Source organism: Moschus berezovskii, chromosome 15 (assembly GCF_049115385.1).
Source record: "Moschus berezovskii isolate FMDL1 chromosome 15, NW_MosBer_1.0, whole genome shotgun sequence".
In the NCBI taxonomy this organism is placed as follows: domain Eukaryota; kingdom Metazoa; phylum Chordata; class Mammalia; order Artiodactyla; family Moschidae; genus Moschus; species Moschus berezovskii.
The window spans coordinates 16,894,070-16,916,976 of record NC_142474.1 but is presented as its reverse complement, the minus strand read 5'-3'; the positions used below and the strand labels follow the sequence as shown (position 1 = coordinate 16,916,976).

General features: G+C 40.6%; 1 protein-coding gene across 1 annotated transcript in view; it reads left to right on the top strand.

The window, feature by feature from the left end:
- The window catches only part of CTNNBL1 (catenin beta like 1), a 163,478-nt gene that overhangs the window by 78,996 nt on the left and 61,575 nt on the right, over nt 1–22,907 (top strand). The window contains exon 11 of the mRNA XM_088843796.1: nt 16,517–16,698. Within this exon, the coding sequence (XP_088699922.1) occupies nt 16,517–16,698 (182 nt within the window). The remainder of the gene's footprint in view (nt 1–16,516; nt 16,699–22,907) is intronic.

Below are 22,907 nucleotides of genomic sequence, written 5' to 3'. Positions count from 1 at the left end.
TTTCTTTTTATCTTATATAGATCTATCTAGGACAGGGAGGCCTGGCGTGCTGTGATTCATGGGGTCGCGGAGAGTCGGACACGACTGAGCGACTAAACTGAACTGAACTGATGCCATATGCTTATCCATATTTTTACTATTGACAAAAATCTGGTGGCTCAGATGGTAAAGAATCTGCCCACAATGCGGGAGGACCAGGTTCGATCCGTGGGTCGGGAAGATCCCCTGGAGAAGGAAATGACAACCCACTCCAGTATTCTTGCCTTGAGTGTTTCATGGACAAAAGAGCCTGGCAGGCTACAGTCCATAGGATAGCAGAGTCAGACATGACTGAGCGACTAACAAACTCTACTGTTGACAGCAGAATGTAATTCCTGTTTTTCATTTATACATATTTTTCATTATATATTATTTTCAATAATGAGTTATGCCTTGCTATGTGGTTAGCATAGGAGATAGGAAATTTGCAAGACAGTTCTAGGACTTTTCTTCATAATTCCTTCCTTGTATATCTAGGTCTAATTTAAAGCTCAAACAATAAACAATCTGCCTACAGTGCAGGAGACCTGGGTTTGATCCCTGGGTCAGTAAGATCCCCTGGAGAAGGGAATGGCAACCCACTCCAGTATTCTTGCCTGGAGAATTCCATGGAAGAGGAGCCTGGCAGGCTCCAGTCCATGGGGTTGCAAAGAGTCGGACATGACTGAGTGACTGTCACTTTCACTTCACTTTCATATCTTAATGTTTGTGCTTTCATTTCTTAAAATACTTAATGTAGGTTTCATATTAGTGTAATTCACAGAATCTGGAAGTAAATGGGAGATAGCTTTTAATTGATAACTCTTGAGAAATCTGGCTTGGAAGCGGATTAGAGATATAGGGTGAAGGGGTAACCAGAGTAGGGTGTTTAGTTGACAATGGTCAGTTTTTTAAATTGAGAGATGTAAGAGCGTGTTTGATTGGTTGGAGAACTGAGCATTATGCAATTATTCTTTATGAAACTGAGCCCAAATCTGCTGTTTTGAAACATATCTGGATAGATTGAAAATTTCAGTAAAAAAAATGTTTAATAAATTTGATACATATCTATTAAATATAACTTAGAATATAGACATACAAAACTGTTAAAGCACTGATAAGGTAATGTATTAAGTGCTTGGCTTGTACAGAAATGAATGGTACGATTCCTGTCTCCTGTACTTTTAGTTTTAGAAGCTAAAAACATAACCCAACTTTGGATGCAGATTCCTTGGAGTCTTTTTCCCTGTAATTATTTTCTTACTTTTAACAGCTTTTTAGGCCTACCACACTTGTAATTTTCTATACTGTTTATTTTTTTAACTTAACATGCTGTTTCCCATGTGACATAATCTTCATGACAGTTTTCAATAATTGAATAACGGTGACTCTAAGGGAATATAACTTACTTGGTCTTTCTTTGTTATTGATATTGTAGTTATTTCCAATGTTTTGTTGTTATAAAAAATTCTCCAGTGACAGATTCTACAAATTTTTGTGCTTAAAGCTATTTTTGTACTTAAGATCATCAGGGTATGTGTTTCGAAAATATCTTCTTTTTAAAGGCTTGTGTAGGCCCAGGGGCACAGTAGACCTCTTGGTTGGTACCAGACCTTGGATTGATTGAAAAACCCTCCTTGGTGGAATTGTTTTTAAAAATTTATTTTAATAAAGTACAGAGAGGGGCATTGTAATTATTCAGAGGCCTTTGGTGTTCCACTGATTTTTGCCGGCTTTACTCTCGAGTCTTTTGTTTGTTTATGTCCTTTACCCTTCTAATTGCCTGTCCTTTTGTTGAAATGACCCACCTTCTCTCAAGCACTAGCATATAAAGAAGATGCATTTGGCTTCCTGGGCCTTTTAACCTTAAAACTATATTCCACAGGGACTTTATTCTAAGCTTCTTAACGGTCTGAACCGCCAGTGTCTTTGGATGTTTGAGTGCAAATATGAGGTGATGTATTCCTGTAGCATATGGCTTGGAAATGTGCAGCAGTGGGGAGCTGAATAAATAACCAGAAGTATGGATTATTCAAGCAGGAATGCTGAGGTTCTGGGAGCCTAATTTAAAAAGGAGCTCTAAAAGATGTAGAAATAGCACCTTGCTAGGATCTCCTACGGAGAAGGCAATGGCAAGCCACTCCAGTACTCTTGCCTAGAAAATCCCGTGGATGGAGGAGCCTGGTAGGCTGCAGTCCGTGGGGTCGCTAGGGGTCGGACACAACTGAGCGACTTTACTTTCACTTTTCCCTTTCACACATTGGAGAAGGAAATGGCAACCCACTCCAGTGTTCTTGCCTGGACAATCCCAGGGACGGGGGAGCCTGGTGGGCTTCCGTCTATCGGGTCACACAGAGTTGGACACGACTGAAGTGACTTAGCAGCAGCAGCAGCAGCAGGATCTCCTAACTTTTCATTTTTGAATGCTGAAGTTACTGTTAGATTAATTCTTTTACATTAATTAGCTATATCAGCAGATTCAGTGTTTCTTTTTTTTTCTTTCCCATGTTCTTTATTCTGTGTAATTTTTTTTCTTCAGACTCCCAAATGAGAAGTTTAATTGGGAGGGAGTTGTTTCTCCCTAGTAGATCCATCCTTCCTGATCTTCTAGCAAGAGCTGCCAAGTTGCTCTCTGTCTCAAGGGAACCCATTTAAAAACTATGCAGCTATAACTCTAGAAGTTCAGGAAAATTCCTCTGGTTCCATTGCCCCTAAATACTGATTTTTATTTGAATTCAAGCATTCATCAAACAGTTAATGAAATGCCCACCTGGAGAGGTAGCAGTATGGTGTAGTGTTAAAGAATGTGGTTTAGAGTTAAGGGAGATGTGGATTTGGAACACAGCTCTTTCAATGACTAGTTCTGGATGTTTGGTTAAAATATTAAAAGATATTTTAACCTTTCTGTCCTCTGATTCTCCCTTTTTTCATCTGAAAAATGGGAGTAACAATGACAAATTTCCAGGGATTCTGTGGGAATTAGACTATATAAATTGTCTGGGAGAGCTCTGCAGTTATTAAAACATTGATAAAGTGCTATGTTCACTTACTGTGTTAAGTGCTAGGCTTATCACAGACATGAACAAGACAGGATTCTTGCCTTCAAGAAACTCAGTAGGTCATGATGGAGGCCGACATTAAATAACTCTAATATAATTTAATGTATTAACTGTTAAGAGTAACAGTGAATTTTGCATGTCCACAGCCTATGAGTTTTTTTTATGTTTCTGATTATTGATAAGGAGCAATCACCAACAAGATAGTCATTTATACATTTATGAACACACATCATACATACATATTTATGATTCAATTTTAATATTTTTATCATCTTTATCAAGGCATGAATGATATATAATCAGACACTCATTTTAAGTATATCGTTTTAATTTTGACAAATGTGTATCCCTTTATTTTCACCACAAGGAAGATATAAGATACTGTTGGCTGAAAAACATGCACAACATGAGAGCTGTGAGTTCAGTTTTATTTGGGGCAAAATGAGGACTATAGCCTGGGAGACAGCCTCTCAAATAGCTCCGAGGAACTGCTCTGAAGAGGAAGTGGGGAAGTCAGTTTATGTGTAATTTTGGTGAAGGGAGATATGTGTACCATTTTGGCAGAGTGTTGCTGCTAATCACGAGGAGCAGATGTCTGCATTAATGATTTTATTGCTTTCCTAGATAGGAGAGGATGCAATAAATTAGGCTCAGAAAATCTTCTCCTGTCCTCACACCATACACAAAAATAAAATCAGCATGGCTTAAAGACTTTAATAAAGACATGACACCATAAAACTCCTAGGAGAGAACACAGGCAAAGCATTGTGACATAAATCATAGCAGTGTTTTTTTAGGTCAGTCTCCCAATGCAAAAGAAATAAAAGCAAAAATAAACAAATGGGACCTAATCAAGCAAAAAAGCTTTTGCACAGCAAAGGAAATAAAACGAAGGGACAGCATCCAGAATGGGAGAAAATATTTGCAAATGATGTGGCAGATAAGGGCTTAATTTCCGAAATATTCAAACAGCTCTTACTGCTCAATGTCAAAAAAAAAAAACAAAAAACAGTCAGAAACTGGGCAGAAGACCTATATAGGCACTTTTTCAAAGAAGACATGCAGTACAGATAGCCAAAATAGTCAACAGGTGCATGAAAAGATCTTCAACGTTGCTAATTATTATAGAAATACAAGTCAAAACTGAGGTGAGGTATCACCTCACACCAGTCAGAATGGCCATTGTCAAAAAGTCTACAAGTAATAAATGCTGAGGAGGTGTGGAAAAAAGGGAACCCTCCTATAATGCTAGTATGTGTGTGCTCAGTCACTTCAGTCGTGTCCAACTCTTTGTGACCCTGTGAACTGTAGTCTGCCAGCCTTCTCTGTCCATGGGATTCTCCAGGTAAGAATACTGGAGTGGGTTGCCGTTTCCTTCTCCAGGGTATCTTCCTGACACAGGGATCAAAACTGCAGCTCTTATGTCTCCTGCATTGGCAGTCAGGTTCTTTACCACTAATGCCACCTGGGAAGCACAGTGGGAAGCTAGTGGGAATATAAATTGGTGCAGGCCCAACAAGATAGAGGTTGCTTAAAAAACTAAAAATAGAGTTACCATATGATCCAGCAATCCCACTTTTGGGCATATATCTGGAAAACACGAAAACTGTAATCTGAAAAGATGCACGCAGCACAGTGTTTCTTAGCCACATTACTTAAACAATAACCAAGACATGGAAGCCACTTGTGTCCATCAATAGATGAATGGATAAAGAAGATGTGGTTATATATACATACAATGGAATATTCAGTTCAGTTCGGTTCAGTCGCTCAGTCGTGTCCGACTCTCCGCGACCCCATGAATCACAGCACGCCAGGCCTCCCTGTCCATCACCAACCCCCGGAGTACACTCAAACTCATGTCCACAGAGTCGGTGATGCCATCCAGCCATCTCATTCTCCGTCGTCCCCTTCTCCTCCCGCCCCCAACCTTTCCCAGCATCAGAGTCTTTTCCAGTGAGTCAACTCGTCGCATGAGGTGGCCAAAGTATTGCAGTTTCAGCTTTAGCATCAGTCCCTCCAATGAACATCCAGGGTTGATCTCCTTTAGAATGGACTGGTTGGATCTCCTTGCAGTATAAGGGACTCTCAAGAGTCTTCTCCAACACCACAGTTCAAAAGCATCGATTCTTCGGCGCTCAGCCTTCTTCACAGTCCAACTCTCACATCCATACATGACCACGGGAAAAACCATTGCCTTGACTAGACGGACCTTGGTTGGCAAAGTAATGTCTCTGCTTTTTAATATACTATCAAGGTTGGTCATAACTTTCCTTCCAAGGAGCAAGCGTCTTTTAATTTCATGGCTGCAATCAGCATCTGCAGTGATTTTGGAGCCCAAAAAAATAAAGTCTGACACTGTTTCCACTGTTTTTCCATCAATTTCCCATGAAGTGATGGGACCAGGTGCCATGATCTTTGTTTTCTGAATGTTGAGCTTCAAGCCAACTTTTCCACTCTCCTCTTTCACTTTCACCAAGAGGCTTTTGAGTTCCTCTTCACTTTCTGCCATAAGGGTAGTGTCATCTGCATATCTGAGGTTATTGCTATTTCTCCCAGCAATCTTGATTCCAGCTTGTGCTTCTTCCAGCCCAGCGTTCCTCATGATGTACTCTGCATATAAGTTAAATAAGCAAGGTAACAATATACAACCTTGACGTACACCTTTTCCTATTTGGAACCAGTCTGTTACTCAACCATAAAAATAATGAAAGAGCCATATTCTGTCTCATAAAAGAGAATAAAATATTGTCATTTGCAGCAACATGGGTGAACCTAGAGATTATCATTCTACGTGAAGTCAGTCAAAGAAAGACAAATACATGAAGTCACTTATATGTAGAATCTTAAAAAAATGATACAAATGAACTTATTTACAACATAGAAATAGACTCACAGACATAGAAAATGAGCATATGGTTACCAAAAGGGAAAAGTAACCAATATTATTTATCAATAAAAAATATTATAATCTATTTTACGTTCATTTTTCGTACTAACTCATTAAAATCCAGTGTGCATTTTACATTTACATCTGAATTCAATGCTAAGTTTTCATTAAAGTACTTGGTTTTTATTTAGATTTCATACAATTTACAGTTGAAAAAGTAGATTCCCATACTTAAATATATTTATTCCAAACATACTTAAATATTTGCCAATAACCAAATCAAGTATCAATTTTTAAACTTAAATTTTAAGTTTCCTCAACTTAAATCTGAAATTTAGCTGTATTTCAAATACTCCATGGCTATATGTGGCTAGTGGCTGCCATATTGGATAATGCACGTATAGATCATTTTTATCACCCTCTGAAATTTACTTGATCCCTTTTACAGTCAATTCCCATTGATCCAGCTTTGGCCCCAGTCAACCATTGTCTTTCTAGAATTTCACATAAATAGAATCATACAGTATGTGTTTTGTTTTTGAGGCTCATTTACTTTGCATGTATCAGTAGTGTGTTTCTTTTTTATGCTTAGTTCAGTTCAGTTCAGTCGCTCAGTCGTGTCCGATTCTTTGTGATCCCATGAACCACAGCACGCCAGGCCTCCCTGTTCATTACCAGCTCCCGGAGTCCACCCAAACCCATATATCCAATTCTGGCACCATTTATTGCAAAGATTGTGCACTTTCCAGTTAATTGCCTTTACACTTTTGTCAGAAATTAATTATCTTACATGTGTGGGGCTATTTTTTGTGCTTTCTATTCTGCTTCATTGATCTATGTGTTTGTCTTTTTGCCAACACAACCCTGTTCTGACTATATGGTTGAGTCTTGAAATTATGTGATGTAAATTTTCTTACTTAATGTCTTTTTAAAGACTTTTAACTATTCTAGTTCTATAGTTTCTTTGTATATAAATTTCCAGAAAAACTGCTGGGGTTTTGATTGGCATTCTAATGATTCTGTAGATTCTTTTGGGGAGGATGCATATTTTTGCAACAGTGAGACTCCCAATCCATGAACATGGTATATTTATCCATTTATTTAGGTCTTTGATTCTTTCATCGGTGTTCTGACTTTTAAAGACAACTTGATATTTTGTATTTTCCTAGAAATTTTCAATTTCATAGACTTCCACGTTTATTGATATAAGTTGTCCTTGTATTTGTATAATTCTGTTGTGTATCTTCCATTTCATCTTTTTCATTTTTTGCTCATTATGTCTTCTTAATAACTCTTAATGTTATCTATTTAAATTTCCCTGCTTTCTTACTCAATCAACTTTGTTAATTTTTTTAATTAACATTTTTTAAATTTGTATACTTTTTTCCTTCTCACAATTTTTTTTATGTCTTTAATTCCTGTTTTCTTCTTTCTTTCCATTTATTGTGTTGCCCTTTTCTAAATATCTGAGTTGAATGATTAATGCTTTTAAAAATAATCCTCTTATTTGAAAATAAAAACATTCAGGGATTTCCTGGAAGTCCAGTGGTTAGGACTCTGTGCTCTCACTGCCAAGGGCCTGGATTCAGTCCCTGGTCAGGGAATTAAGATCCCACAAGCCTTGTGGCACAGACAAAGGGGAAAACAGCAACAACAAAGTAACTTTAAGGTTAAAATTTTCCTCTTAAAATGGCTTAGCTTCATCACAGAGTTTCAAGTGGTTAAGTCTTGTTTTCTTATTACCTTAATAGTATTAGCTGAATAGTATCTGCTTTTCTAATTTGAGACTTTATTTGTGACCTTGTAGATGGCTAGTTTTTGTGTATATTTCATGGACACTTAGAGTTTGTGTTCCTAGAGTATAAAGTGCTGTACATAGCTCCTAAATCAATTTTTTAAATATATTTTAACTCTTCCATATCCATTTTTTAAGAAAACTAATCTGTCAAACTTTGAGAGTAATATTGGTATCTTAATATAACTGGCTTTTTTTTTCCTTTTATTCTTGACTGTTTTGCTCATTATATTCTACATTGTTTATTCAGCAAGTAAATGCTAATTCTTTTATTTTAATCTTGAATTGTATATCTTTGTTAGTGTTAAGTAGTCTTCTTTGTTGCATGTAATGAATTGGTTTTGAATTCTTTTATAATTTTGTATTTATCTATTGTATCCCTTCCTATGGTTTTGTTTTAACTTTTTATGTCATTTTATATTATATGTGACTCTTATTAAAAGCATGGCACCCCGCTCCAGTACTCTTGCCTAGAAAATCCCATGGATGGAGTGGCCTGGTAGGCTGCAATCCATGGGGTCGCTAAGAGTCGGACACGACTGAGCGACTTACTTTCACTTTTCACTTTCATGCATTGGAGAAGGAAATGGCAACCCACTCCAGTGTTCTTGCCTGGAGAATCCCAGGGACAGGGAAGCCTGGTGGGCTTCCATCCATGGGGTCGCACAGAGTCGGACACGACTGAAGCGACTTAGCAGCAGCAGCAGCAGCATTAAGAGCATGTAGCTGTTTTTTTGGACTTTTAGTCCAATGTGAGAGTTTGTTTTTAAGCAGATGAATTTAATGTACTTGTTTCTATTACAATGACTGTTGTGCTTGACCCTTTTCTTCCCTTTATTTTGTTCTGGTGGTTTTCTTGAAGATTTTATCTTTTAGTTCTTTCATTTTCCTTCTGTGGAAATTATGCGATTTATTCCATTTCTTTTCTGTTAGTGTAATTTACTTCTTGAAAAATGAAGCTTGATTTATTTGTTGATGAACATTTGAAGTGGTACCAAGTCCCTTCAGGATCTGTCCTCTGCCTCATTCTCCTGTGGCCATCTCTGCTCATTCTCCTTTTCCCACACATGTACTTTCTGTTCTCTAAACCAAACTATTTTAGATTCCTTAACACATTTCTTTATTTTCTTTGGGTACCTCACCCTTGATACTTAGGCTAAAGTTCTTTTAAGAAGCCTCTGTCCCTGTATCACTTCCCCTCTCCCTGTCCTTACACCCACACACCCCCTCTTGATTTTAGAGATTAGGTTCAGGCATCCCTTGCTTACCCCTGTGGGAGCACTTACCATCCTGTATGGCAAGCATCTCTTTGTCCCTGGCTGTACTATAAGACTCATGAGAGCAGGAACCAGGTTTTCCTCTCTGTATCCCCAGAATCTAGCAATAATACATATTAAGTGCTCAGTAAATATTTTCTAAACGAATAAGGAAAGTCTTGCAAAATATTTTTGCTTTTTAGAATCATTGGGTCATAGAATTGCTGGCAGATCCTGTAGATAGACCTGAAGAATGAGGAATGATTTATTAAAAGCCATGTAGCTGAGAATGTAATCTCCTGTCAAGAGATGTTTAGTCCTGTTTGCCCATGCGAAATTTTTTAGTGTGTGAGGAATATAAAATAGGGTGGTGGTGAACCTGATCTTCAAGGCTCCAGGAAAGCCAGGCATCAGCTGTAGTCCTGGGCTCACTGCCCTGTTTGGCTTGTGCCCATGCTGGGCTTCAGAGCAAAGCCAATGCAAGTGTCTACACTTCAGTTTATCCCCCCTTGGAACACTTGACCCTCTCAACTCTCTTCTTCCATCCTCCTCCTAGGTATTTTAGGGTTAGGGTTTAGGTATTTATTTCTTACAACCTTTCTACTCAAGGTTCACAGAAGCTCTTCATGTAGATTTGTAGCTATGTTTCAGCTTCTGTTTCTGAGCACTGTTTGGAGGTCGAGGACCTCTTAGCCCTTACCTCACAGGCCTTTCCCCGCTTCTATCCCCTTCCATCCCAGTGTCAGTTTCATTGTCAGGTGACTTTTTTTCATTCCTGTGTTAAGAGTGTCTGGATTTCACAGTGCTTGACAGAATCAATAAGGGAAAAAGAGCTATTTTTTTGTTTGTTTTTTTCTTTCTCTGCCAAAGGATAGATGAAGACATTTTGAAAAAGAAGAAAAAAGATTGCTGAGGTGATATTTAAAAGTGGAACTCATGCTGTGAAAGAAACAGCAGGTAGCCATCCTAGAGTATAAGAACTCAAAAAAAAAAAAAAGGATTTCTCATTTGGCCATTGTATTTTGATAAGGAAAGCGGAAATAAGAGGTGAGGGTGGGACCCACAGAGCCTCTTGGGCAGTGGTGAACTCTTCTCCTGAAAGGAAGAGAAAACCAGAGGCCCTGCATTTAAGGTATCTTGCCCTCATTCTTTTGGCTTGGTAGTCAAGAGTTAGGGTTGTTGTTGTCTGGTCACTAAGTTGTGTCTGACTCTTTTGTGACCCCCTGGACTGTAGCCTGCCAGGCTCCTCTGACCATGAGATTTTCCAGGTAAGAATACTAGAGTGGGTTGCCATTTCCCTTTTCCAGGGGATCTTCCTGAGCCTGGGATCAAACTCTCATCTCCTGCATTGGCAGGCAGATTCTTTACATCTGAGCCACCTGGGAAGACTTAGGGTACAAAGAGGATATTTGGATGGCCCTTGGCTGGCAGCCAGAGAGTTAAGATATGAACATGAACCAAGTGGTATTTTGGTAGTCAGGAATAGTTGAGAGAAAAATAAAATTTGGGAGAGTTACAGTTTATCGTGCAGTTTAACAAAGTGATGAGATTTATAGGGTCCAATTCACAGAAATAAGACTAAATTATACCGATGGGGCCATGGCCATCTTAGAATTTATCAGAAAATGAGGGTAGAGCTGTAAAAATGGCCTCATTGCCCCTGGATGGAGACTGGTTTGCCATTTCTTTGTGCTTGGTTACAGAAGTCTGTCTTTGGTAAGATGTTGCTGCAAATATAAGATTTCAATATACAGGGTTTAATTACAGACTGTGCTCCGAAGCGTTTGCTTCTTGCCTCCACAGAGCACTTTTTAACAGTATGTCCTTTTATCAAATGGTTCAGTGTTCTCTGAGAAACAAAAAAGCCAGTGGGAGACAGAAGAATTACATTGTCAGTTTCCTTGAAAACGTTGACATGAAGCTTATTACTTCTGTTGTAAAACCCTGTTCCAGTTAGAAAAAGAAGAGACCACCGTGATCCCAAGGGATGTGTACAATTGCAGCTTGGGCTTGCGTAACAGAAATACAGTGAACCCATGCTGATTATTAACTGTATAGGCCAAAAGGGGAAAAAAAGGAAAGAGAAGGGTACATTCATTCATACGTCCGTTTTAGGAACCATCGATTTTTTTTCACTCTTGTGTTTTGCTTTTTCTTTCAGTTTAACTGTTGAACTCACTATAATTATTTTGAGATTCTGCCACATGTAACAATTGTTTGTCCCTTTTTCTTTACTGGATAGTATTCCATTTAAGAGTACATCACAGTTTGTTTATTCATTTGTTGATGGACATTTAGATTTTCAGTTTTTTGCTTTTAAGAACAAAGCTACTGTTAATACTCATGTATAAAATCTTTGGGTGAACAATATTTTTCATTTCTTTTGGATAGATATCTATGAGTTGAATCATATCTAGGATCAGTATGATAGTTGATCCTATCATATCTGGATCATATGATAGGTGTATATAGTGTTTTGTATTTTAGTCATTCTAGTGGGTGTATATAGGTGTCTTGTGGTTTTAATTTGATTTCCCTCATGGCTAATGATATTGACTGTCTTTTCATGTGCTTATTTGCCATCTCCATATCTTCTCTGGTAGTGTATGGTCAGATCTTTTGCCCATTTTGAGCAGGGATATGAGTGTTTGTCTCATTATTAACATTTCTTTCTGTGTCATAGATACACTCTTGTCAGATATATGTTTTACAGATATTTTCTTCCAGTCCATAGCTACCTTTTCATTTTCATAACATACTCTTTGAAAAGTTTTAATTGGGGATTGTGGGGGTGGCAGTTGCTGTACCATGCATCTTACAGGATTTTAGTTCCCCAACCAGGAATTGAACCCAGGCCACCCCAGTGAAATCCCTGCCAGGGAATTCCCAGAGAAGTTTTAAATTGTGATAAAGTAAAATTTTTTCACTTGTTCCAGTGATCTTTTTTCTTTTTCTTTTTTTCTCTTTGAGTAAACTTGGGTAGTTTGTGTCGTTTAAGGAATTCATTTTATCTAAGTGGTAGAATTTTTTGGCATAAAGTTGTTCTTGAATATCCCCTTATTATACTTTTAACTCCTGTATAATCTGTAGGGAGATATGCCTTCTGCTATTTCTAATGTTAGTCATTTGTGACATCTTTTCAAAGAATCAGTTTTTGTTTTCATTGATTTCTACTGTTTTTTTGTTTGTTTTCTGCTTCAGTGATTTCTACTCTGATCTTCATTATTTCTTTTCTTCTGATTGCTTGGGGTTTAATATGCTATTCTGATTCCTCAAGAAGGGAATTTGAAATCGCTGACCTGAGATCTTTCTTGAATTTTCTAATATATATTTAGTGGTATAAATTTCCCTCTAACTGCTGCTTTAAACCATGTTACAAACATTTTGATGTGTTGTATTTTCAGTTCAAAACACCTTCTAATTCTCTTTTGATTTCATCTTTGACCCATGATATATTTAGAAGTGTATTATTTAGTTTTAAAATATTTGGGAATTTCCCCCCATTTTCTTTTTTCTTTTGGCCATACCTCATAGCATGGGGGAGATCTTAGTTCCCTGAGCAAGGATAAAACCGTCATCCCTTGTGTTGGAAGGGTAGAGTCTTTTTATATATATATATGTAATTTTATTTGTTTTTTTTTTTGGCTGTGCTGGGTCTTCATTGCTGTGCAGGGGACGTGTGGAGTCTTAATCACTGGGCTGCCAGAGAAGTCTCCCACATGTCTTTCTGTTTTTGATTTTTACTATGTTTTTATGTCTACTATAGTGCCAGAAACAAAAATCTTACCTTTGTTTTCTACATATTTGTTTCATTTTCTGGCACAGGCAGTCAAGAAATGGTTGGTACTAGTAGTTTATAAAAAATGAATGGGAATAGAAATTGAAAAAAATGAATCTAGCAATATAGAAGACTGCCACTATTCTATTTTAGAGGTGGAATATCTCAGCATCTGCCATAGCACTAGGTTCTTTGGCACTGTACTTTGAGAGCACCTGTGAACTTAGTCATATTGATCTTATGTCTAATTCATAGGAATCCTGGATCCTGGTAAGAGATATATTTGGGGAGCTAAAAGGAAATGAACTTAATCATGTACATTTTAAAGCAAACAAAAATGATCTCATATGGCATTATCCAAGTTTTTTTGCAGAAATAAGTTTATGGTTCACAGTGACTTTTAAAGAAGACCATCACTGCATATCACTTTTTTTTCTTGATTCCTCACCGTCTTCTGGTTGAGAAGGGAGTGGACTTTAACTCTTTTACTTGTCTTTCGAATAAATTTCCTCCAGGGTTTAATCCCTCTTTTCTGCATATTTTGTTCACCCTCTTAGGGGAGTCTTCACATCATTGATTCAATTACTAGCCATAGATTTAATCATTCTTACACATGGGATCACAAAGAGTTGGAAGTGACTGAGCACACACATTTCCCTCCATTTTAAAAAAATAATTGTTTTTATTTATTTGTTTATTTGTGTTTGGTTGCACCTGGTCTTCGCTGCTGCACATGGGCTTTCTCTAGTTGCCGAGAGCCAGGACTGCTCTCTAGTTGCGGTGCTCAGGCTTCTCACTGTGGTGGCTTCTCTTGTGATGCTCGGGCTCTGGATGCTCTGGCTTCAGCAGTTGCAGCTTGCAGGGCTCAGTGGTTGTGGCGCATGGGCCCAGTTGCTCTGCAGCATGTGGAATCCTCCCAGACCAGGGATTGAACCTGTGTCCCATGCATTTGCAGGCGGTCTGTCATCCACTGTACCACCAGGGAAGCCCATTTCCCTCTATTTTTAATCTCATTCCTGGACTGCAGACCGGTAAGTCTAAGCTGGTGTCTCACCAGCACCCAGGATCAATCTGAACTCACCAGCACCCAGGATCAATCTGAACTCACCTCTTTTCGCGCATAGTCTCCTGTTACTTGCCTTTTTTACCAGTGTCTCTGCCTTCCGTGTAGTTCCGCTCTTTCTTCTACTTCTTCCTCTTCCCCTCCCTTGATACAGTCCAACCCACTGTGGCAAGTGTGATCTTTCTAATACACAGAATCGACTGGCTTCATTTTTTTCCTGCCGCCCCTCTGGCTCTTAATGTTCTCACAGGACCATGCACCACTTCCCTGAATGTAACCTGCTTACTCATGCCTTGGCAAATGCTGTTGTTTCCTTCTGCTTGAAATACCCTTATCTTTTTTGCCGATCTGAGAAAGCCATCCAGTTCACCTTGGTTCAGGCATCATCCCCTTTGTAAGGCCTCCCTGACTCATAGTCAGCCCTCCTCGCTGCATTCATATCCTTCTCTGTATACACCTCCACTGTAGTACATGGCTCTTCTCAGTATACCATGGTCGCACATCTGTCTCCCCTGTGAACCGTGCTCCTCAGAAGCATGAGCTGTGCCTCTCTTTACATCTCAGCTTAATATCTGGCACTTGTTAGGTACTTCATAAATATTTGATGAAAGGACAAACATACTCAGAATGCATGTTTATTACGAAAGTGTTTCTGTCTAATGAAGAATAAGTGGATTAAAGCAACAGTGGAAACTTCCCTCTCCTCCCCTTTCTGCCTCCTCAGAAGTTTCACCTTGGTAGAAGAGTAGATGACTCAGTCCTTTCCCACCAGCACCCATTTTATAGCAGCCAGCATCCACATTGGTCCTGGCATGATCGACAACCTGATGAACCCAGCCAAGACTAAGATAAACTACTTGTCCTCAAGTCGAATAAATATTTCAAATAAAGCCAACCCAAGAAAGTCAGGCCAAACAGCTATTGATTGCTAAACGCCTGAACTTGAGCCCAATGAATATTCCAAAGTTCACCTCCATGCAGCTTGCCTAAATGGTGATCAATATGCAATTACTGCCCCCTTTAAAGGCGTCTTACACTGCCTACCTGAAGAAGGGTTTTACTTTTAAAATCTTTTGTTTGTTGAATTTGCTTAGGCAGGGAAAAAAGAGAGAGACACTTGGCTAAACCAGCGTCCTTTACCTTTAGCATTTCGAACAATTCTGTTCTATGTGAAATGGTTTGAATGTATGCAGAAGGGTAACTGGAAGGTGCCCTGTTACATGGCCGTCATTCATTTCAAGAGGATGTTTTCTGAGTGGTTGAACAGTAAGGATATTGTATTTCAGTTTCCTAGTTTCTCCTCACATGGTTACATGCCCTAGTCATAACCTTTGTAAATTTAAGTTTGTAGAGTGGGATGCTGAAGTCAGCTGCAGTGAAAACAAATACATTATTTGTCTAGTTTCCTTTCAGAATTTTATTCTGATGCAGAAGAACCCCTCCCTGCTGAATTTAGAAATTTATTTACCCTACTCCTGATATTTAAGATTTCATGTCTCACAAATATGCCTTTTTGATACCACTGCCATAATCAGAGCTCTTTTTTTTTTCACTTGCACTCTTGTCATATTCTCTTAAAGGTGCCTCCTGACCCCAAGCTCTGTCCTTCCAGGCCCTTCATCACAATACTGCCAGATTAAGCTTTCAAAAATCTATTTATGTAGCGCCCTCCTTGTCTTAAACATTTCGTGGCTTCTCAGCATCAGTGGCACGGAGCCCAGGTTCCTTGGGCAGCACAGCCAGGGCCTGTCGTGACCTGTTGCTGCCCACTTCCCCTCAGTCGTCTCCCCCACTCCCCGCCCCTGCCCCCCTGATCATTCAGAGCTACTTCCAGTCCCTCCAAGTGACACGCTGTTATAGACCTACTGTACCTTTGCATATGCTGCTTACCGCCACCAGTATCAAGGCTTTCTCTTCTCTGCCTGGCAAATAATCATACTTCAGACTCAGTTCAGATGTCACAATTGGATACCCATGTGCAAATGGATGCAGTTGGATCCTTAACTAATACCACATACACAGATTAATTAAAAAATAAAGATCTAAATGTAAGAACTAAAACTAGTACACTCTTAGAAGAAAACATAGGTTTAAATCTTCATGACATTGGCTTTGGCGATGATGACATTGTTCTATAATTGCCTAAGGTGATGGTGGCACGTTTCTGAATATTCTAAGACCCATTGACTCGTACATTTTAAATGGGTAAATTGGATGGTGTGTCAACTATATCTTGATAAAGCTGTTTAAGAGAAAGAAAAAGGAAGAATAGGTGATCCTTAATCCTACCACCTTGAAATAACCTGTTAGTATTTTGATCTGTTTCTTTTTTAGTGTCTTCTAATGCATATTTTTTGCATATTTTTACATGAGTTAATGCTTCATATGGAATTTTGAATATTATTTTTCATGCTTACTATTCTGATCATAAGAACTTGTTCATTCTAACGCCTACTCTCCTGATTGTTAATAAGTGTGTAATATTCCATGTAGATATGCTATAATGTAATAATGTTTTGACTGGTGGACCTTTAAATTGTTTTTGCTTTTATTTTTCTTTTTCCCATTGTAATGAATCTTGCAGTAAATACACTTTTTTTTTTTAAGACTAGACAATGCTCATGAAATGCCTTATGTAAAACCTCTTTTGTTTCCAGAGAAAAGAAGATCTCCCGGAGCAGTGCCCTGAAAGTGCTGGACCATGCCATGATTGGACCTGAGGGCACAGACAACTGCCACAAGTTTGTTGACATTCTTGGCTTACGGACCATCTTTCCCCTGTTTATGAAGTCTCCCAGGAAGATCAAGAAAGTGGGAACTACTGAGAAGGAGCATGAAGGTAGGGTTCGCTGGGGAAGTCAGCCTCATTTCAAGGTGTTAGGAGAAATGGGGAAGATAAGAGCTGCTTTGACAAACTGCTGTGCAGCTGAGGAGCCGACTCTGAGGTGGAAGTGTGCTGCCTTTTTCTTTTTTAACTGCTTGTTTTCTGTGCGTGGAAAAGCAGCCCAGTGACCCCTGGTCACGGATGGCCTTTGTCACACTGCTTCTGGTGGTTTCATTCCCTGCTGGCCTGTTAATAAGCCTGTGCGTGAAGGTTTTGTTTTCTTCACTATAATTTGTAGCGAGGTGTCTCTCTGATGGAAGACCCTTTTGAAAAGAGTAATGAGGTGGCAACACATGTCACCTCCGGAGTAGCGCTTTCGTGTGTTTCTGTATTAAAGTATGATTCAGCCAACATCAGGAATTGCCGAAATAAACTATTTACAGCCCAGGTGCCCCTTTTTATGTTTCTCCTTCCTGATGGTGCGCACTCCCAGCAAAATGCCATGAATCGTGGTGCTGTAAGCAGAGTAGTTACTGCTAGACCAGTCCCGCCCTGCTATTGTCTAGTGGCCTGCTGCTTCCCTCTCCCAATAAATGACGGCGGCGCAATCTGGAACGCCCCAGATTTATGAGCATTGACGGTCCTGCTGGAGGCCAGCAGACACTTGCAGAGGGAATTTACATGGTTGGGTGGTTATTTAAAAGTATGGGGAAAGGGCTACAGGGGGGATGAGGTGGTGGTGTGTGTGAAAGAGGAGGACCTGGCCTGACTGACTTGCTAATTTGGTCGTCTTATCAGAAGTTAACATCTGTCCCATGATTTGATTTTTTTTTTTCATCAGTGATTAGTAGAACAGCATAGATGTCTGCAGAATCTTTTTTATTCCTTACCCTCTTAGATAGAAGTTTGAGAGTTCCTGTCTGTCTCTTTTCATCTTGACTTGACTTAGTCTTTACCAACTTGAAATGACTAAAAGGAAGGTGGTGTGGCCTGTCTTCAGTGATCACCACCAGGGATGCCTTCTTTGATGAAATCCCCTCTCCAGACACAGCAAAAAGTCTAGCAGGGAAGAACTACAGACTGGAGGTCTGACAGCACATAGAAAGTTCAGGTCACCTCAAACCAGGTACTGACTGAAACCCCAGCTGTTGAAACACCAGCTGTGAGCATGTTAACCCTATTGCTGGTCTTTTTTCTTTCCTCCATGGAAATTTATGCATGGGAGAGAGAATGGATAGTCTTGAAGATCTTGGAGACTGTCACCATTCATTGCAATCTTGCCACATTCCTAGCACGGCTGCATTATGTGCTACCTTATTTGGGCCTTGTGAGTGCGTGCTCAGTCACTTCATTTGTGTCTGGCTCTTTGTGACCCTACTGACTATAGCCCAGCAGGCTTCTCTGTCTATGGGATTCTCCAGGCAAGAAATACTGGAATGAGTTGTTATCCCCTCCTCCAGGGGATCTTCCCAACCCAGGGGTCAAACCCATGTCTCTTACATCTCCTGCATTGGCCGGCGGGTTCTTTACCACTAGTTCCACCTGGGAAGCCCCATTTGGACCTCACAACCCATGAAATAGATGGTGGTGTCCTTGTTCTTTAGATGAGGAGATCAACTGAGGAAGGAACCAAGCTGTGATTCCACAGCTGAGTAGCTGTGTGACTTTAGACACTTCACCTAACTTCTCTGGACTGCATTCTCCTTCCTGCTGTGTGAGATGTGGAAACTAGACTAGTGAAATAGAAGCTCTGATATCGGTACCTTAAGATCCTGAGGCACAGGCCCTGGTTGTCAGAGCTCTGTCCTGTAATCCAGGAAACTCCTCAAGGACTGTGTGTAGCTGACCTGCTGGGTTGTACAGAGAGGCTTGGTGCTTGCTGCACCTTGAGCATGCTTGAAGAAAATGAAGGAAAACAAGCCCTTCGCAGGCTCTTGCATCGTGTGTGTGGCGCTGAGAAGACAACTGACAGATTCAGTGAGCAGCTGTTTTCCTTCTGAAAAATGTGCCCGGTGGCGTGCTGGTAACAGTACATTTGCTTTAGAGTTCCCGCATTAGGAATTTGATAACATTGTATTAGTGAGGGCAATGGCTTGGGAAGACAGCTCCTGGAAGGCATGTTTGGACTATAATGGGCTGGGGAGGATAAGCTCTGCATCCTAAATACACCGGCACCCAAAGAGCAGTGAACCCCGAGGAGGAAACACAGCCCCGGCCCTTCTCCCACCCTGCCTAGCTGCCTCTGCTCCTGGCTGTGAGCGGTAGGGTGAGAATGCAGGCAGGGCGAAGCAGGGGCGCCTTGTGCAAGATTTCTTTGTCCTGTCTTCTGGGTCACTCTGCACGTGCTCACCCTTCTGAAGCAAGTGGACCAGGTGTGCGTGGTAAGCTGGAACACAGCAGCCTCCAGAATCAGGAGTGTTTGCGAACACGCCCAGCCCCAGGTTTCTACCATGCTCTTGCCTCTGTCTCACAATTTTCTCTGACCTGTGCACCTGGTGGCCCTTGAGTCATTCTTCAGGTCCTCAGTTTTGATGTCACTTGCTCAGGGAAACATAACATGAGCCCCGGGGCTAAACTAGAACCTCTTCTGAAGTGAACTCTTGGACCCAGGACTTTGACTTCATAGCTCTGAAGATTAGGGAACTAATAACGTTGTCACCTCTGGACCCCAGGGCCTAGCCCTGTGCTTGGCATGTGGTGGATGCACAGGGTATGTTTATGGACTGCGTGAATGGGTAACTGCTTCCATAGAAGACTGCCCATTAAAGACAAACAGGGATTTGGTGCTCTCCAAAACCTTGCAGGGTTGAGTCAGTACAGTTGATAGTTGTTGGTCATGCCCCTGGGGCGAGTGGTTTTTCTCCCAGCTTGTTTAGAAGCAAAACCAAGTGGGTTCCTAGCCTTAAGTTTTTCTTTGTCTCATGTGCTTAGAAATTATGGCAGAACTCCTCTCTTCTCCTTTAGAGCTCTGCCTTTCACAGCCCTGTCATGGATAGAACTTCCTTAGAGGCGAGGCCACCCTATGACCAACTCCTTTTGGTAATCTAGCAACTCCTAATAAAGCACTATGGGCTGGGAGTCAGCTTGCCTGTCCAGAACCTCTGGATGGCTGCCCTGTAAGCTTCCCTTTCTTGTCAAATTCAGGATTAAGTTCATCCTGGTCCAGTTTCAGCCCCTGTCACTTCTCAGACGTTTCCCAAACTCATATGATATAGCAATATAGCCTGGTATGGTACAGAAGGATCCACTGCTTATCCATGGGGTTAGTTTTTAAACTTTCCGAGCCTTGTTATTGTTAAGCTGTGTTCAACTCTTTGCGAATCCATGGACTTCAGCACTCCAGGATTCCCTGTCCTTCACTGTTTCCCCAAGTTTGCTCAAATTCAAGTCCATTGAGTCAGTGATGCTATCTAATCATCTCATCCTCTGCTGCCCTCTTCTCCTTTTGCCTTCAGTCTTTCCCAGCATCAGGGTCTTTTCCAGTGAATTCTTGCCCCTTATGTAAAATGCTAGGTCTACCACCGAGGGTGGTTGTGAGGGTCAGGTGAAGTGACAAATACAAACTTAGCATAGACTCTGGAATATGGCAGGCAGTTCAGGAAGTATCAGTTCTCCACTAAATCTGTCTTCAGTTCTGCCCACCCTGGCCTTAGTCACACGTACTCATTCTTCTAGAAGGTCACTGGGAAGCCAGACAGAGACTGCCCCACACCCCAGGTTGGGAGAGTGTGGGTTTTATTGGCCTGCAGTCTAATTGTCATGTGATAACTTCTAGAGAATAGGCAGACTCATTCTTGACAGGACTGTCATGAGTCATGATATTCTAAATAGAGATGACATAAAAACAACCATGTTTTATGTTCCCCATGCCAACAGAAGGGCTTGAGAGAGGACAGCCTCTAGATTAAGCTGACTCAAGAGAGAGAAGGGAAGAAGCAGAGACCACCCTTATAACCTAGAATTGCTGGGAATGTAGTTCTTCTTTTGTGAGTTGGGATGAAGAGGGAAAAGAATTATTGTAATTGAAATCCATTCAGGTTCACATAATAAAACCTTCTGAAATAGATCAGGGGAGGCACTTAGCTTGGGGGATGGGTTGGGAAGAAAAAATTTGCCCTTGGGTACAATAGCAGGATTGGCTGCCGCCTTGGTTTTATAGAGAATAGCACAGTATCTATTGTCTCCTTGGAATTAACTGCTTCAGAATATGAGGGAAGAAGAAAAGAGCTGGGATCCAGAAATGGCATTTGACCTTTACTTCTTGTCTCTTTTAAAAATTCTTATTAAAATAGGTCCAATTTTCCATGTATTGCTTCATTAGGTAGGTGAGTTATTGAGTTTATAGCAGTTCTAGTTAATTGCGCTGTTTTAACATGGTTCCCCTGGAGGCTATTAGAAGCTTTAAGGGGTTGAGCTACCAAGCAGTGTGTAGGTGTGCCGTATGCATGGTAGGCATATGCACACATTTGAGCTCATCAACAATGACAGCAGTTGAGAATAGGTCACTGCTTTAAAGAATACTTTTCTGTCATCTGCAAAGAATTGTAAGTGATTCTGGGGGACTCCTCAAGTCAGGAGGTGTGCAGTTGCCTTGTACTTACGGGCTCCTGACAGTGAGGAACTGCAAACCAGAGTTCTCACCACCTACCAGGGTTAGAGGAGGGAAATAGCAAATGCTTTCCTGCAGTCAGAAAAGAAGGGAGTTTAGCCAGCACAGGCAAAAATATATTTGTATCGTATCCATGGTGGGCTGTGGTAATGGTATGGCATTGTTTAGGGCCAACTTTTAATTTTATAGGGCCTCATACTATATCCAGAATTTAACAGGCCTGTTATGTGACAGGATAATAGGGTTTCCCAGGGTTCCATCTCCAGATCCTTTGCTTCAGCCTGCCCCTCAAGCATTCACATGCATTTTTTTTTAGTTCCTCATACTCTCCTCGATCTCATCTACTACTTGCAGCTTTAACCTGAGTCTTCAGCCTTGTCTCTTTCCCAGGCTGTAATCAACACAGCTAGTTAACCAGAAGACAGCTGCACCAGGTACTCAGACTCAGCTCATTCAAAACCCTACTCATTCCTTCCAGGTCTCTTTTGCTTTTCGTACTGGTAAATGGCACCAGTTCTACTCTGCCACCCAAGGCAGAAATCAACACACCATGCTTAATTCTTAATATTCCCCACATGTACACAACAAGACTTGGTTTGGGGTCTTGGTCCTGGCATTTTACTAGCTTTATGACTTTGGGAATGTTGCTTGACCTCCCTGAGCCTGTATTTCCTCAACCGTAAAACTGGAGTAATATTGAAATCTATCTTTTTATAAGGTTGCTATGTGAGGATTAAATGAAATAATACTGATCAACTGCTTAACATTGTGCCTGCTTCACTAATACGAGTGGCTGGGATGCAGGTAGGTTTCCTATTTGTGTTCCTCTTCTTTCTACACTGTTGGTAGTTTTTTTTGTTTTGTTTTGTTTATTTTGACTGCGCCAGATCCAATTGCAGCACATGACATCTTTAGTTGCAGCCTGTGAAATCTTAGTTGTGGTAAGTGAGATCTAGTTCCCTGACCAGGAATCAAACCCAGGCCTCCTGCATTGGGAGCTTGGAATCTTAGCCACTGGACCACCAGGGAACTCCCTCCATTGGTAGTTTTAATTAAAAGTACCCTCCAGATAAAATCCTTTTCCTCCCTGAGTCTGCCATTTAGAGAAGGAGATGTAAACAGTCTTGATGAGACAAGACCTCCCCCATAGAGGATATTACTGGGGAGCCCCAGACCCCCGCTTCTCCATATCATGTAAACAGAGAATTCAAAGATCCCCCCCACTTTTTTGTGTGTTCCTCAAGCTTGACAATCCCAGAGTTGATTATAGTGATCAGAACAATGAGCAAGTGAAGAATAAATGGTATTTAATTTTAAGAGTAGCATTAAGCCATCTACTAACAGGCACTTTTATGTTAAACAAGGATAGAACTGTCTGGCTGCTGTTTTTTGTTGCCATCCGAAAACCTTCTAACTGAATAGTTCCTGGATTCATTTCTTTTCTCTCTCTCCAGCTACTTGTCTCATTGCTGACCTCAGATGACAAAACATAAGGATGCTGAAATAAGCAGTGTGTTTGGACTTAAGGGGTTCCTCTTAAGGCTTCTTCATCAGGCTTCAGGGAATGATTCTGAGTGTTGCACAGCTGGTTTGCTAACTGGGTCCAGTCATATGA